We start from the raw sequence: 18600 nt of genomic DNA, 5'->3' as shown, positions 1-18600 counted from the left end.
TCTCTTCTAATTTCTGCCTATTTTTTTGAGCCTACAACACATTTCCTCTGGTAACTGTTAGAAGAATATTTCTATTGCAAAATAAATACAAATTAGAACAACACATCTGAATATATTTATTTTGGGATTTTGGGAAATAATACTTCTTCCTGAACAGAACAGCAGAAAACACTGATTTAACTCAATTCATAAAAGACATTCTATTGTGTATGTGTGTTTGCATTTTTTAAACGTAGAAATTACATGTACATATGCAATTTATATTAGATACTTACCCTTGCCATGTGACACTTCAATAGTCCAAGTGCAGTTTAAAGAGTTTGGATAAAAATCAGGAAAACCTGGAGAAAGAACAGTTCCACTCTTCCCATGAATATATCCACCACATAAAGCTTTACAAGACAAAAAAAAAAAAAAAAAAAAAAAAAAAGAGGGAAAAAAGAGGGGGGGGGGGGAAAGCCAATAGAAGTCATACAGAAATCCTGGTTTTATTAAAATAAAAATTAGTTCACTTTTTGAACTACTCTTAAAATTTAAAATAAGGTCAGGCATTAAATAAGAAGTTAATTCATCCAAAGACATAACATTAAAATTTGACAATTTATTTTTAAATTAGTCCTTGAAAATTAGTTTACTTTTCATGTACAGCTTCTCTTGTTAGTTAGCAGAATACAAAAGCAAGCAAAACTTTGTTCCAGAATATTGCAAGTATTAATCACTATTGTAATAGTACTAAAAAATAAGATTAATTTTTTTGTGAACTAACTAAAAAATTAAATATCTTGCAGCTACTTTTCTTGTACTATCTATTTTAAAAGGTATATGTTTAATTCATTTTCTATGAAACAATAATATTTAAGAATCAATGTATTTTTAAAAAAATAATAAACGTGTAGCTATTTGATTTCTTCTACGATGTTCAAGGGGAAAAAAGTAACTTCCTCTCTTTTAAAAGATTCAGATACATCGTAAGTAATTTATTTGGAACTGAATACTTTGAATGACACAATAAATATTCTAGAAAGCATTTTATGCATACCAGAATTTGCTAAACTAGGCTGCTCAACTTTACATGGCAAATTAATTAAAATTTAAGATTTGCATGCTAATTGGTCACTGGTCTTTTAAATACAGAATGGCTGTGCATTTCACTCATCTGTTGCTGTCCACCTTTTTATGTTGTTGTTTGTTTGGGGTTTTTTTATTTAACAATAACACAACAAAGCATTAAGATGCTTTTAGTCTTCTTCCTTACATACAGCAATATACTTTGCCATAAACTAGACGGTAAATATATGTGAAAAAATGTTCAATAAACCTGCAGCACTTGTATGTAAATGTTTATATATATATACATGCTAGCATTTTAGCTAAAGTACATTTTTTCATTTCTTAGAAAAAGCTGTTAAAGTTTTAAATGTTTTTTGAATTTATATTATATATGTATTTAAAGATAAGTAGATGGAAAGGAAATATTTCTAGCCTGGTTTTCTCTGTATATATGTATTTCTGCACATAAGGATGAATGAGAATATGCATAGCTAAAACTACAGTAAATATATAGTTGTTAATATTTCTTAATAAAAAATAATTACATACATCAGGTTCATAATGCCAGAAATGAATGATAGTATACATTTGTTCAAAATCCCTCTTATTCTTCAAACATCACAGAAGGAAGAAAAATATTTGACTGTCAAAGATTCCTTCAAGCAGATATTAAATATTTACTAATAATTTACACAGGTTTAAGTTTAATATTTAAAATACAGAAATTACCTGGTTTTATTTAGCTTTCTTTAACTATTTTTTTTATGCTTCACCTTGACATTATAGATTTTTGAGAATGACACATCACTTAGAGTGAACTTTAACCACTGTGTCTCTGTACACAAAGTACAGGTTATTTTTTTGTTGGCATGAAACAAAGCAACACGCTTTTCTTTTAGGGATTTATTCTGCTGATTTAATTTCTGAAGTTGAAATTTTGAGAATTTCAATAGTCTGCAGGAGACTGCAGTATGCTCTTTTCAAACTCAGTTAAATCTGTCACATTCCAAAAATTTGGGTGACTACCTAAAAAAATGTGAGTTTTATTTCATCTTTTTAGACTAGTTAATTCAATGTAGCTGAATATGTGAAGAAAAAAGAAGAAAATTAGTATAACCCCTTGTATGTTGCTTGCTTAGAGACCCTGCTCAGAAAGGCTTGAAATTTTGTATCATACACTTATGCTGCAAGTGAATGATGGACCTGGGAAATAAGGACTCTTTTTCAGTGAGTGAAAATTAACCAGACCTTTCTGTAGTTCAACATTCATATGGAAAAAAGAGTTGAATATTGGTGTTCTATATCAAAATTACATTCATAAATTTTAGTACAAAGTAAATGGAAAAAGGATACTATTCAAAGATAAGATTCGTATAATACTGTTCTTCAACCCATTGCAGCCAAGCAAAAAAGCAAAAGGAACTCATAAAACCAGTGGAAGAATACTAAAAATGCTTTGTTTATTTTACAATACAGCTTATAGGAAGATTTGTGATACTCCAAGGTTCATCAGCTGTGGCAAGAACATAGTCTAAGATTTGATCACAAAATGCAATTGAAAACAATAGTTTGCTTCTGTCTCTGCAAAGGAGAAACAAGTTGTAATGCTTACAAGGTGAGTGGGCTTGAATTGCATATTAATTTGCTTTGTAGTGATTAAGTGCTTTTATCTTTCGGTAGCTTTTATGTTTTGGGCATAGGGCCAGAAGGTTGTAGTGAGAATTAGAAGCCTGAGTGAGAGTAAATATTCAGATTTAACAAAATCCGTTTAAAACAGAGTTAGAAACTAAAATACTTTGCTGAATCTGATCTAACTTTACCCTTTGACATTCCACTGTAATCAATGAAAACCTTGGACTTTAAAAGGGAGTTAGAAATTAACTAATGTAAGTAATTCACTAAAGCAAGAACCTTTGTTGGTATGAGCCTGCATCTTTTCCCTTCACATACTGAACTGTCATCAGTGCCTTAGAACACAGTCATATCTTAACGAGAAAGAAATGTGATCAAGACAAACATGCTTTTAAAGGTAATCATTTAGCAACCCTAAGAAAGAAAATAAAAGGTTTTAGCAAGAGGTTTAACAAAAGGAGCTTATGGAGAATTTTCAAAGATGCTGTGTTCTTTCCCTTTTGAAATACTTAATTACATTTGGATCTTATTTTCTGTGGTTTCTATCAGAGAGATTTTTTAGCAGCTATACAAGCATTCCTTGAAAAAACTGACTTGATACTGTAGTGCATAGAAAAATAATGTAGCAAAAATTCCAATGTTAAAGAAGAACACAGAAATATTTGCTAGTATAGTTCAGCATTCAAAAAAAAGGTTTCATGAAAGCTCTAGACAGTTTCATATTGCATATCTGCCAAAAAAGTTAATGAACTAATCAAAATTTCAAAACAAAAATATATTGAGAAAATTAATTACACAGGTTGATCATGATCTGTTTTATTACTTGGTATCCTGAATTTTGAGCAATTATTTTGGTATTCAGTATTCCAAGTTTAAAATGCAAGTTAATTGTCTTTGCTTTGAAAATATTAGTTGAATGGCACCCTTTTCATTCACAGTTGATAAGTGGCACCCTCTGAAAATTCAGATTTCCTATTGGTGAATATATACCTGTAAATATCACCGTACATTACAGTACTTGACGGAAGGTTGATATGGAGGTGTAAAGTATGGCTTTTATTAACAGCAAAATAATTTTTGACAAGTGTGCATCTTGGCATAATTGAAGGGAGTAGTAGCAATGATAAGCTTAATTAGTTCTCAAAAACAGGAGATTAACTTTTTTTGGACTTTAAAGCTGCCATCTGAAGAACTTGATACTTTACCATCACAGCTGGGTAATGCATGATTCCACTGATGGTTTCTTTCACATATGAGTGGCTCTTCATCGCTCAGTGTATATCCTGGATCACAGCTAAAAGTAACTGTGGAGCGGATATTAAAGTTGTTACCATGGCGATGGCCATTCACAGGAATCCCTGGGTCAAGGCAGGAATCTGATTCTAGAGTAACACCTGAAACACAGATTTAATTTGTTTATTTTCCTTTTTTTTTTGATAGTAAACAGAAAAAAAATCCCAGCCAAAACACAAAATGAATAAGACAGGAGGAAGAACGAGCCTCCAAAAGATATTTGTTATCATTGCCTCAGAACTGATGTAGGACAGAAAGCACTTTCTCTGTTACCACTCTTCAATTTTCAGTCTCATAGAACAGGAAGCCCAAATGAAGTAGGAAAAGATTGGAGCTTTAAAGTATATTTCATCAAACTGAAAAAAAGAGCCAGTAAAAGTACTGGACATCTTAAACTATAGGAAGATATTAAGGTTCAAAGTATGAACACAAATTTTGATAGTATATAAATTGTTTTTGATTATTCCATTTTATCTGTTCAATTTCTGATACTGTGGGACAGCTCAGCTTTCCTCTGTCATAGCAATAGTTATTTGATTTAGCAAAAAGCAGTGGAAAAAACCTACAATTGATGAACTCAGAAACTACTTGTTAATTCATACAGATACTACTACCATATGCATCAAAAATAGTAAGACAATTAATATAGTTTACACAATTGTATAACTCTTATCTGACTGAAGCAGTCTTTAGTAATTATGTCTTATAGGTGAAATTGAATAGTGTTTGGCAGATAAACATGGAGCTATACACTGAAAAAGTAAAAAAAAACCCCAAAGTTATCTAATGGAGGTGAATTAACCTCCATGAAATTACCAAGCATTATCTATTATGTTTATAGTGATAGCAAATGATTGTGGAATTTAATCATGTAATGAAATATAATGGATACACACAAGGGAAAAAGGCTATTGGGATAAAAGGGATTTCTTTTATTTTCTTTTACTCTGTGTGGTGTGTTGATCTTGGCTGGCTGCCGGTCCCCTATCAGCTGCTCTCACTCCCCTCCTCAACAGTACATCAGAAAAAAGTTAGATAGAAAATAAGATGAAAAAACTCATGATCTGAGATAAAGAGAGGAAGATCACTTACCAATTACCATAACAGCCAAATCAGACCCAATTTGAGGAAAATTAATTTAATTTTTTGACAATTAAGAATGGAGTGGGATGGTAAGAAACAAAGGCAAAAACTAAAACACACACACACACCCCACCCCTGTATTGGGTTTGCACGGCCAGGTTTTGGTAGTGGGGAGCTAGAGGGTTAACTTCTACGAGAAGCTGCTAGAAGCTTCCCCCATATCTGATAGAACCAATGACAGGTGGCTCCAAGATGGACCTACCGATGGCCAGAGGTGATCCCATCCAGTAGCTGTGGTAGTACCTCTCTGATAACATATTTAAGAAGGGGGCAAAAACCAGCTGTGGAACAACAGCAGCAGAGAGAAGTGAGACTATGTGAGAGCAACAACTCTGCAGATGCCAGGGTTAATGAAGGTCCCCTGCAGCCCATGGTGAAGACCATGGTGAGGCAGGCTGACCCCTGCAGCCCATGGAGGTCCATGGGGGAGCAGATATCCACCTGCAGCCCATGGAGGAGCCCACACCAAGACAGATGGATGCCCAAAGGAAGCTGTGACTCCATGGGAATCCCATGCTGGAGCAGGCTCCTGGCAGGACCTGTGGACCCATGGAGAGAGGAGCCCACACTGGAGCAGGTTTGCTGGCAGGATTTGTGACCCTGTGGGGGACCCATGCTGGAGCAGCCTGTTCCTAGAGAACTGCACCCCATGGAAGGGACCCCCACTGGAGCAGTTTGTTAAGAACTACAGCCCATGGGAAGGACTCACATTGGAGAAGTTGATGGAGGACTGTCTCCCGTGGGAGGGACCCCACGCTGAAGTAGGGGAAGAGTGTGAGAAGTTGTCCCCCTGTGGAGGAAGGAGCAGCAGATACATGTGATGAACTGACTGCAACCCCTATTCCCTGTCCTCCTGTGCTGCTGAGGGGGAGAAGGTAGAAGAAATTGGGAGTGAAGTTGAGCCTGGGAAGAAGGGAGAGGTGGAGGGAAGGTTTTGTAAGATTTGGTTTTATTTTCTCATTACTCTGATTTTAATTGGAAATAAATTAATTTTCCCAAGTCAAGTCTGTTTTGCCCATGATGGTAATCAGTGAGTTAACTTTCCCTGTCCTTTACCTTGACCCATGAGTCCTTTGTTATTTTCTCTCCCCTGTCCTGCTCAGAAGGAGTGATGGAGCAGCTTGGTGGGCATCTGGCATCCAGCCAGGTTCAGCCCTCTTCTTCCCAGGCTCAACTTCAGTCCTCCATTTGCAACTTCTTTACTTCCCTATTCCTCCCCAGGCTGCATGGCAGGGATGGGGAAGAGGGGTTGTGGTCAGTCTATAACAGCTCCTCTCTGCTGTTCCTTTCTCCTCACACTTTTCCCCTGCTTTAGCATAGGACTTTCCCACAGGCTGCAGCCCTTCAGGATAAACCTGCTCCTGCATGGGACTGCACGGGATGCATCTCCCTTCAGGGAATATGCACCTGCTCTGACATGGGCCCACCACAGGCTGCAGTGTGGATATCTGCTCCACTGCGGTCTCTTCCTTGGGCTGCAGGAGCATCTCCTTCTCTGTCCTTGGCATTTGTAGGATTGTTTCTCACACTTTCTCTTCCTCACTCATGTACGCGGCATTATGTCCTTTCTGATAATACATTATCACAAAGGTGCCACCAACATGGCTGATGGGCTGTGTCTTGTGGTGGGTTCATTGTAGCTAGCTAGAACCAGCTGTGTCTGGCACAGGGCAGCCCTGGACTCTCTTCACAAAGGCCACCCCTGCAGCTCCCCTGTAACCAAAGCCTTGCCTCCTACAGCTGACATGGTTCCTTCTTCTATGAGAAGCTGAGTGTGTCCAGAGGGAAACCTTGAAGGTACTGGCTGTCGCGGGCAAAAAGATGACAGACTATGAAGGACAAAGCCAGCATGAGGCCTGCAGTAAAAGAAAAAAACCTAGAAGCTGGCTAAAACCAGCAGGTAGCAAACACATAGTCAAGCCTCAGAGATAAGACCCAGAGGAGCCTGTGCAGAGTTTGTTGCAACCCAAAAAGCTACTGACTTGTGTTATCAGGCAACTTACTTAATTCTGAAAAATTATCTGTTGTGTGTCCATTTGAATAATACCGGACTTATGAGTTTAGAATTCCTTGTCAGTTTTTGGGATAAAATCTAGACATAACCACTTCAAAGTTCTGGCACCCATTGCATTTACTGAAGTATTTTTCACGTTAATGTCAGTATTTTGGTGCTGGGTTGGAAAGAATGCTTGAGTTCATATTGGTGATGTCATCACTCATAGATGCTGTAAAGAGCCTTGAGCAAGATTAGTTCTCCTGAGGTCTTCAAAGATTTTATGTGCTTCATCACAGGTGACCTGAACTTCCAGCATGACTCTTTCCAGTCTGCTTTTTGCTAAAGAATTTCCTTCGTCAAAGACAACTGCCAACAGCACAAAACTCTCTATAGCAGGGCGTTAGGGATTTCCTGGATCCTTAGCCCCCTAAACACATCCTAAAGGTGCTGATGCTCTCAGCTGCCTGTGTATCTATAACTGCTTCTGTGGAAGTTGTACTCTCGGTTTACTGCTTCTACCCTGCTTTATTTATCCAGGACTATCACATAATCTTAAGAATGAGGTAGGCAAAGTTCAAAACTAAGGGAAAAAAATTATCAGAGCATAAAGTAAATGTTTTAGAATTATAGATGTTAGGGCTGGAAGCAAGGCTACAACCAAGAATATCATAAATAATGACTCTAGATTGCACAGGCAAATACTGCCTGTACCCTCCAGCTATTCCTTAGCTCAGTTAGAACTCAGATTTGAAAGCTTATGATCTAGTTTTCATGAGGTATCCCTGACATACTTACATTCTAGATGAATAAGTTTCTTCTAGACATGACTGCATGCTTTTAATGCAAATGTACCATGTTAGCTGACACTGCATTTTTAGATTCCCTTTACCTGTCTTAAATTGAGGAATATAAACTCAAAGAACTCTTTTAAGTCTGTAATAGGCACTTTTATGTGCCCTAAATTGTGTAAATATTAAATGTGTATGAAATTTTAACTTTGATACACGGTAATTTTTTTCTAGACAAACTATACTTCATGTTTTGAGGTATGTTAGAGTAGATGTAAGTCCACAGTAGCCTTCTTAAAATTCCTTCTTCTTAAGGGCAGCCTTCCACCCCTGCATCAACAAAACAATTGCTTTGGGATTTTGAGACGCATATAACAGATAAACTCATTTATTCCTTTTTGAAGTAATAACTAGATTACATTGATAATGTTGATACACATTTTTGCAAGGAGACCAAAAGCTGTAGCAACCTTATCAGCTTCCATGTTTGGGACTAAAATAGTGGTGCTATATAAATTAAAAAACTCAGCTCAGGTAACAGCTTAATTTCCAGGGGAAAATATTCAGTGTGTAAGTTTTAACAATCATAAACAGCTGCAAAGAAATCATTTTTCTATGGGTTTTTTTTGGACAAAGATTTGGGTTTTTTTCTTAATTGGAAATAACAAGACAAGCTTAATAATGGGCAGTACACTGAAAGTCCTGTCTACAAAAGGACAATATTAAACTATATATGAGAAATTCTGGCATCACAGTGTTAAATTTTGAGCTCATGGTTGGAAATAGTTGATTTAACACTATTCATAACAATTAGCTCAGTAACTATAAGATTCAAGTCTGGGTGAAAACCATGTCTTTTCTCTCCCACCCTACATAATACAGTATTTCTCAAGAAGACCATGCTTAGTAGCTCCCTCAAAAAAGACTCCCTCCACTTAAACCCATGTAGCAGTGGGAATTAGACAAGCAGATAATTCTATCCTAAAATTTAATCATTCTCTTTTCAAAAGAACATAACACATAGTCCAAAGTAAACAGCAATATCAAAGCAAAAGCCTTTGTGTATCACTGAATAATTGAAAAATATGGACAGTCATCCTGAAAAAACTTCACTTTGTCAATACTGAAATTTCATCAAACATTAATCAACCTGTTGCTGTGAGCTGTATTAGATGCTTCATTGATTATTAAAATGCATATTTTGCAAACACGACTTATAAGTAATTTTTACTAACCAATTTAATCAGTAGATGGCATTAGATCTCTAAAGAGGTAATTAATTTGTTGCTGTACTGCATAAAGCATACAACAGCTATAAAGATTTATATGCTACATACTCATATATATTACACACCTCTACTTTTCCCTTCACAGATCAAAGAGTTAAAATAGTGAGAAAAATGGAATACTAAAGTGTAAGATTGGTAAACTGTATGTCTGTGTGCAAAAGCAGTTGCTGTATTAGTCAATGAATCCCAAAAAAGTTTTGAAGAACGGAAGTGTTTCAGCTGGAAGCTAGAGTGCTATTCTTTGCCATCAGTATAGAATCATCAGTGAGGCAGATGACAAAAGCAATTTTTTGAACAATAAGAGAAAAATATTGCCTAATAAAAGAGTTGATTATATAGGTAGGCTTATTCTAACAATGAAAGGAGAATAATGTCCTGGTTTTTGCATGGATAGATTTAATTTTCTTAGTAGCTGGTGCAGTGCTGGGTTTTGGCTTTGGTGTAAGAACAATGTTGACAGCACATGGATGGGTTTGGTTGTTGCTGGGTGATGTTTATACTAAGTCAAGGACTTCAGTTTCTCAGGCCCTGCCAGTGGGAGAGCTGGAGGGCCACAAGAAATAGGGAGGGGACAAAGCCAGGACAGCTGGCCCAAACTAGCCAGAGGTATTCCATACCATGGGATGTCGTGGTATATAAACTGGGGTGGGGTTGGGGTGGCCGGGTCCTGCTGAACACTGCTTGGGTACTGGCTAGGTGTTGGTCAGCAGGTGGTGAGCAGTTGTATAGTGCATCACTTAGTTTCTTTTCTCCCTTTCTTTTGGATTTCATTCCTCTCCCCTTCTCCCTCCTTTTCATTACAACAATTATTATTATTATTAGTTGTATTTTATTTTTTTCAATTATTAAACTCTTCTTATCTCAACACTCAAGTTTTACACTCCTTTCCAATTCTTCTCCCCATCCCTCTGAGTGAGGGGGGAGTGAGTGAATGGCTGTACTGTGCTCAGTCACCAGCCAGCATTAAACAGCAACAAATAATGTAAATTATCTTTGCTTTGTAAAATTCACATTTTTAAAAAAGAAATAGAATAGGTGCTTGCTTATCAGAATATGGTTCCAAGAATTAGAACCAAAGACCACCCCCTTAAATCAGGAGAGGGCCTAATCTTTGGCACCGATTTCAAAGCATGGCCAGCTAACATTCATACAGATAAAATCTTGCCCACCTTAAGTAAGACTGTTGCCTTTTGAGAACAGTCTCTGGCTGATGTTATTCCTAGAACTATGGCCAGATATGTAAAACAAGGTGCTAGCTGGCACGGGTCAAAATCCTACAGGAGATTGTGCTTAAACTATATGAATGACTGCAAGACTGAAGCCAGGATTCAAGAATTTCTAACTTACTGGATCAGATATAGCTCAAGTGGCCAGAAATATTTCCCTGTAACTTTACAAGTTTAGCCTTAAAGATTAATTACATTAGCCTTATTTAATTAATTAATTAGCCTTAAAGATTAATTAAAAAATTAGCCTCAAAGAACTTCAAGCCTGCTTACACGCTTAGTCTTGGTGTTTTTCCAGCAGCTCTTAAGAGTGTAATGGTGAGTTTCTGCACTTGAATTGTTTGCTGTCACAATGCTGACACTAAAAAAAATATTCTTACATCACTAAAAATTGTGATACAGTTAACAGATTTTTAAAAATCATGATACAGAAACACATTAATAATGTTATAAAGCAGGTGGGGAAGTTGCTTGAAAATGAGAAGTGAAAGAGTGAACGTAGTGTAAGGGGGAGGTAGAGGATGAAAGGGAATATGGAGGTGTTATTACTTCAAGAGCTTTTTTCTTCTTCCATATAAAAGTTGAAAATTTCTTCTCTAAAGAAGATCTGCATGGTATTTCTAAGTGACGGAGCATAACATAGCCAAATTTAGGAGTGCACTTGGATGAATATTATTTTTCTTAATGATCTACAGAAGTCATTTAGAAAGGCAGAACTAGCGTGTCATCACTGTCCTGCTCATTGGTGACAGGGAGCACAGGCTTTTTAGCAGAGTTCTAGACTGAACTCCATGTCTAGCTGCCGTTCTGAGCTACTAGGCAAATGAGACTGTTATTATGCCTTCCCTCCTGACTGCCAAGTCTTTTCTAGACTAAATAAGTCCATACTTTTCAATGAGTCCATATGTGTCATGTTTTCCATGTTAACAACCTCATACGTTTTTTAAACTGGGTCCCAAACTGGATACAACATTCTCTCTGGTCATCAAGAAAAGTGAAATAGTTATTTTCTAAATCCTAGGTAAAATAGTCCTGTAAACAAAAAATGTCTTTCTTGTAATTATTTTCTATTATTATTATTATTATTATTATTAACTATAACAACCAGATGATCCTACATTTTGCATTACTACTGCATTTTCTTTAGATTATTTATGTTCTGTGTAAAAACCAGATCCTTTTCTACTGTATTTCTGTTTTTTATCTGTGCAAATCATTTCTCCTTTCGTGTTTATGCTTAGTGTGTTTCTTTATTCTTTAGACTATTTCTTCAGTTCATTTAGCTTGTTTTTAATTCTAGCCCTCTCCACCATAGTCCTTGCTATAAATATATGTTGGAATAATCTTCAGAATTTGTAAGTGTTCTTCTTATATTATCATCAAAACTGTTCATAAAAATATCAGATAATTTTGGATCTAGGCCAAATAACAGTAGGATCCTGACAAATTTGAGTTAGACTGTCTGCTCTTCATGTAAAAGTTTTCATAACTGTTCACAGCATCACAGAATCACTAACAGTTCAGGCTGGAAGGAACCTCTAGAGGTCATCTGGCCCAACTCTTCCTGCTCAAGCAGGGTCACCTAGAGCTAGTTGCACAGGTGCATCCATGTCTGGATGAATTTTTAGTATCTCCAAGGATGGAGATTCCACAGTCTCTCTGGGAAACTTTTTTCCAGTGCTCACTGAAGTGCTTGTAATAATTTCGGATAGACCAAATTTCTATATTTTCTCTGGAAGACTTCTAAAAGCCTTATAAATGTCAACATAGAGCTGTTTCCTTCCCTTTCCATTCCTGAATCTACAAGACCAGTTAACCTCTCAAGAAAGAAATTAGGTTGGTTTGACATAATCTGTTCTTCTCAAATACAAATCATTTGTTTCTTATCAACTTGTTTATCATCTTGAAACTAGTATCTTTAAAGAGTGAAGATAAAACTAATGTCCTTGATCCTTCTGGTCCTCATCTCTTTTTTTTTTGTTGTTATTTTGTTGGTTTTTTTGGTTTTGTTTTTTAATTTCTTTTTTCCCTCCCTCCTTTCTTTGAAAGGTGTGTTCTTTTCTGAATTTGTTTGAAAATTCCCAAAAACAATTTTGAATTTTCAGGCACAATTTTCAGCAGGGTACAGACTGCTTGTGCTTTGCTTTTAAGTATAGCACAGGGAATTCCAGCAGTTCCTGATGAATAAAATATATGTAATTATCCCAATATTAGGCAGTACCCTCTTTCCATACGCTGTATTCTTACCTTGTAAATGTTCACTTAATTGTGTTGAGTATATGGTCAAAATTAAGCTTTTCTGCAAATGCTGCAAAACTGGAACAGAACATACTGTTCTCTGTGACAGGTGATGTTTGCTCATCTTTTTATTAAGTAATGATTTTTATTTTTTTCTTACTTTGAATATATTTACAGATACTTTTGTTACTGTCTTTCTGTCCCCTGTTCCTGTAAGTAAATAGATATTTTAAATTTTCTGATTTTATCCTAAGATATCTGTGTTACTCTTTGATGGCCATCTATAGCAATGTTTGAATATATCCAACATTTACATGATTAACTTTTGGGTTACATATCGTTAAAATAGATTTTTAAATAGCTTTAGAAATGGATAGTATCTTTTCTTTCTCAAAAAAAAAAAAATCACCAATATTCTGTTGGGCTTTAATATAATCTCTTTTATAAATGACTTTCAGAATTCATTCCTAAGGACATTCACCTAGCAATATCTCAAGTTTGGTGCAGTTTAGATTTCTGAAAACCATTGACTTTACCACAATTTGTGTTACTTCATGCTTTCATTTCTTAAGAATCATAAACTCTATTATTTCATGGGCACTTTCACAGAAGCTGTCATTCTTATTCAGAATGTATTGGTTCTTCTTAGTCAGAGTTAAATTGACTGCTGAAACAAAAAGTTCTCCCCCAGTATTCCAAAAACTTTTCCCATTGACTGAGTCTTGCCACTGAAAATTTGATGAATCTTTTCTCCATATCCAGACTATTAACACGGAGTACTGTTTCTTCAAATGAGTCAAGGACCAAGGAAGGATCTATATCTGCTACCCACTACAGAAATGCTTCAGGAGCTCCCAGTGCTGACAACTAGAAGAGAGACTGTGACAACAAATTCCAGTTGCATTACATGAACATGTACAACATGATGGAACATGGATGCAATTTTTGTTCTGTGAGGAACCTGCTGTCAGAACAAACCAGTATGAACAGTGAGGCTGTGACTGACTTAAGGCACCTACTGGAACAAATGCACTGACACAGGTATGACATGTTTAGCAAACTTTCTCTGTACAACTTATGCTGTGAATATGGACATACCCATTCCAGTTGGTGGCAGCTAAAAAGTCTCTGTTTATATTGCATTTTTTCTACAGTATGGACATTCAGGGCAAGGTTCAATTTCAATTTAAGATGCTCCCAGTGATGTGTCTGTAGCCTGGTTTGGTCTTTAAGCTCCTTTCACAGTCAAAAGAGAACTGATCAGCCCAGTCAGGGCAAACTAGGGAGCAACTGATTCAGCAAAGTTACAGGGAGAGAAATTTTATTCTTTCAATATACATTTCTAGTGCCATCCTTTCATAACCACGATGTCTCCATCCATAGGGATGCATGGCAAAGAACTTGTGCAAGATCCAAATCTCTGGTGCAGTGCTTGGCATAGTACAGGTGGCATAGAACCTAAACCAGCTCTTAACTCTCCATGCTTAGGTGACTGAATACAGCCCCGGCTTCTACTTCAGAGTTTAAAGGATTGCTCCCTGGACTCCATCGATTGCATTGACCAAATCTCCATTTCCCAAAATGTAAGCTTCAGGCTCTAAACACTTCTATATTGACACTTAAATTTATAGGTTTAATCTGCCAGCTGAATATCATTCACAATGACATGAAAGCATAAGAGAAACAGCAGTCATCATAACTAAGAAAGGATGTTAAGCTTTTTGTTAGTAACTATTGAAATTCAATTGTCAGATAACTTTTTAATGGGAAATATAACTCACAACAAATAAACAATCTCACTCCTTAAACTGGGAACCTTTTTTTAAAATTTCATTTCATCTTCTTACACTTTTCTAGGTAAAAAATAATAGCAGCCACCCTTCTAGATGTTACTTCTACTGAAAGAGAAAGATGCTTTATTCAGGCAGACAATCTGCTCAGAAAAAGCCTGTGAGACAAAATTTTTAGCTTTCGTTATGACTTTAAAATTTAAAAATTCAAAATATATGAGCTTTTTATATAAAGGGCTTTTTTATATATACTCTGTGCATAGTGGCTATATGTAAAAGAAGGTGAAGATCATTTACTAGATTTCTGTCATCTTTACCTGTTAAAGATCTAATCCAATTTCAAGGTTTAAAGTCCACTAATCAAAACTAAGTCTGACATGTTATCAGTCTACCTAGAGAAACAGCACTGACAACTAGTATTATGTGTGTGAGATATCAAATTTCTCAACAAAGATAAAAAGTGAATACACAACTATTATTCTAAATCATTTAATAATTGGACCTTTCTCTTTAAGATTTTGTAGGGCAGATATTTTATTACTAACTTTTAATTTTTAATAGAAGAACACATATCTACTTGATAGGGAGCTTAAAAAACAAAATTATAAATATTAAAGGATTGTCTTACAAAATGTAACAGCAACATTTAGATCCAATACTATCAGGGAAAATCAGTATCTTCAGGTTAACTCATGCAGAAACCTACCTACTGTTCTTGTCTTTACATGATTTAGCAGCTTTACTATTACCTGTTCAGCCATTACCACCACCATGTCTGAGCCAAAGCTACAAGAAGATATGCAAAATTTCCAAGTTTTGATATAGCTATGAAATATTTTGGGCATCATTCCAGATTCAATATGACAGCAAATTTACTGCAATCAGATTAGTTTCCAAATAAGAAAAATCAATAAATGTTATTTGTTTAGCACAACCACACTAAATGCATAAGCCTTCTTGATTGAGTACTTAGGAGAATGACTATGCTATCATATAAAGACAAGCGTAACTTCAGACCATATAAAATATGTAATTTACATATCTAATTTAAAATAAAATGCTATTGTAATGATTCTGCAGTTCACAGAGACATATTATTATGCATTTATTTGCATTTTTGAATCACCACAGACAAGGCCCAATTCTGCTTGGTACTGAAAAAGTGTATTAAAGCCAGAGAAAAAGAGAAAGAGAGAAAAAGAGAGTGTGTGCGTGTGGGGGTGGGGTGGGGTGGGGTTTGGGGGTGTGAAACCCAAACAAACCGAAAAAGGACAGCATACCTTTACCCATAAGGGCAAGTTTCTTAAACTACTTTCCATTTTGTTAAAGACCAAGGTCCATAAATATTGTGAATAACATACAAGAACTCATGAAACAAAAATTTCCAAAATGAAATAATAATTTCAGAATTGTCAATATAACATAAACTAAACATAATTTGTTCTTATACAAACATAATTACTGAAGTTTATTTTTTCACATTCATTTGCTCATTTTCAAATTGAATGTTATTTTTGAAATTAAATAAAAATCTATCAGAAAAATATCAGACTTACTCTCATAGTGAATTAGGAAACCAACGCTGGAACGACTGTTGTCTGTAGTGAACAGCAGATACATATAATTTCCAGTACTGATAAGAAACTGAGGTGCTTGTGTTCCATGGTATTCTCCAATTAATGGTGATGAGTTAGCTGGCCCATCTCTGACTTCCAAAGTATCATAATTAACTTCAGTCTGAAATCTAAAAAGGGATATGAAAGTTAGCTGGTGGGTAGAGGTATGGTGTTGCTTTCTGTAACTGCTAGAAATGCAACCATGTGTAACTGATCAAGAATATCATACACATAAAAACTTGCCTATCTACGGGTCCATCACTGTATTACTGAGGATAACAACTAAGGAAGGTTTTACACATATTTTTCCTTGCTTTCTTGTGTCTGGTATCATAAAATCCACAAGGGATGTATTATACCTCAGATCAACCATATGACTGTGCTTCAGAAAGACATTTAGTGGAGAATCTGGGTACAAAAATGAAAATTGTCTCAAAGACAAAATGCATTATGAAGATCCAAGAGATTTCTTGCCCTCAGGCTAAATAATAGTTGGACATCCTAGGAACATCTTCCATATGTCATTATCTCATCTCAATAATTTCAACATTTGACATTTGATATCTGCTACTTGGCAAAAGCTCTTTTATATATGCAACTGTTTAATTTTTTATCTAAATATCTTTTTAACATAGTTTGCTACTTTACTTGTGAACAATTATTTTTGTCCTATCAAGTAAAGCAGTACAAAAATCCTAAACTTAAATCAAGCCCTCATTTTGAAATTTCTTGGGAGTTATAGTAAGCAGAAATCCTTAGTTTATCTCAGTGTGTCCAAAACACAGATAATATAGATGAGTGGAACAGGAGGTGACTAAGGACTTGACTCACAAGAACAAACAACTTCAAAATCAACAGCAGAGTCAATGTCTGTGTCAATCACTAAACCACATTACATTTCTCCAGTTCATAAAGCATGTCTATGTGTACTGCCATCCACTACTAGTTGTTCTTTACTCAAACAGCTTAAATCTGCTCTTTCTGTAGCTGAAACGTTGGCTAGCATTTTTCGCATCAGATGTTTTTCAAGACTGTGGTTATATTAGATACTGTTGCAAATTGCAGCATCTAAACCATGCACACATCAATTTTCCAGTCAACAAAGTTTGTGCTATTACACAGATATCCATACTGGTCTAAATATATTCGCCTGCATACCTAATATTCTTATTTTCATAAATTTTTAATCTTTCAGAAATGCATGTTCTGAGATTTTCTCTTCTTTTCCCACAGGGCTTATTAGTTCAACTTCTGAGAGCAACAAACTGTGTCCCTATATAATACAACACTTTTTTCAAAGCGATCGCCCTTAAGCTGTCTTGCCAATATGGGACACGTTCAGTGGGCTTGGAGATAAAAAACTGTGTTCTTGTAGTTAAAGAAAACTACAAATTATTTTACATTTGGAAAAGGGGACATATAAGGGACATTCCTCCAAAGTTCAAACAACTGTTTACAAACCTATACTTTGTTAGGTAATGGTGACAGGATGAACAAGCTCCCCAGCCAGGCCATTATAGTTTACAGACCAATTAGCATCGGTCATGTAAAATCATCTTCACAGACACAGCAGTATTAGTAACAGAAAGTCTGGATTTAGCACACATTTAGTAATCTCTATAGTTCTCTCCATGATCCCCTGAGAACAAAAGCACATTCAGAAATTGGAAGGCGTTTGCTTAACTATGAAAGCTTGGAAACTTATGCCCTCCATAGTGTTCCTTCCTCTTCACACAGAGAACTCTCCAGATTTATGGTGCTTTCAACAAAGCTACCTACTCTGAATATTTTGGCTAAAATCCAGACAATCGTTTCACTGTTATCCATCCACTCGGACAGCAGAATACAGGGCTTGTAGGCTTGCTAATACATTCGGCATTTTCAGGAGCAGTTTCTGGCAGTCAAGCCACCTAGCATGGAATGGCCTATATCAATACTAGTAAATACATCCTTTAACCTTTCATAAAAGGAGACTTTATTCAAATTTCCTATTATGAATGATCGCTTGCCCACGCTAACTCCTTGCCATGCTTGATAATTATTTGGGAGAATGCTAGCTGGCAAGCTCAAGAAGTGTTAGGGACAATTTCAACAATTTAACTGCACAAACACATAAGTTCTTGTGTCTGGGAAGGTTTTCTGGTTCCGTTTAATTTACCAAAAAAGAAAGTGACAGAGGGCATCACTAAAGTACTTGACAGATTTTTCAGTACCTTATTTTTTATTCAGTTCCATAATTTCAGAGATTTTACATTGATTTACCCCGCAGCAGAATGAGGAAAACAGACAAACACTGCTAGACTGGTTTAAATACTTTATTTATACTCATAATGAATGGACTCAAGATCAATAATTCAATGGTTCAATTATTTTGACAGTTATGTTTGTGAGGGAAACTAATCTGTCACTGAAATGATAAATCATGTTAACTTATTATTGGGAGTGCTACATCCTTAGTGAAAGTAATTAATTAAGAGTTAGTTTTTGGTGTATTTATTTTGGTTTAATGTTTATTAGCATACTTATATTAGTAAAAGGT

At 35.7% G+C, this 18600-nt stretch overlaps 1 protein-coding gene across 6 annotated transcripts in view; it reads right to left on the bottom strand.

The window, feature by feature from the left end:
• Nucleotides 1–18600, bottom strand: part of CSMD1 (CUB and Sushi multiple domains 1) — a 1231811-nt gene that overhangs the window by 293350 nt on the left and 919861 nt on the right. For all 6 annotated transcript variants that reach the window (XR_013928146.1, XM_080387724.1, XM_080387722.1 and 3 more), the window contains 3 exons: nucleotides 16002–16189; nucleotides 3888–4076; nucleotides 276–392 (listed from right to left, as the gene is read on the bottom strand). Coding sequence is in view for 5 of the 6 variants with exons in the window: in XM_080387724.1 (XP_080243850.1) it covers nucleotides 276–392; nucleotides 3888–4076; nucleotides 16002–16189 (494 nt within the window). In the remaining variant the exon portion in view is untranslated. The remainder of the gene's footprint in view (nucleotides 1–275; nucleotides 393–3887; nucleotides 4077–16001; nucleotides 16190–18600) is intronic.

The sequence above is a fragment of the Falco punctatus genome (assembly GCF_963210335.1).
Source record: "Falco punctatus genome assembly, chromosome: 5".
NCBI lineage: Eukaryota > Metazoa > Chordata > Aves > Falconiformes > Falconidae > Falco > Falco punctatus.
The sequence above is the reverse complement of the archived record's forward strand: the minus strand, read 5'-3'. Positions and strand labels throughout refer to the sequence as shown.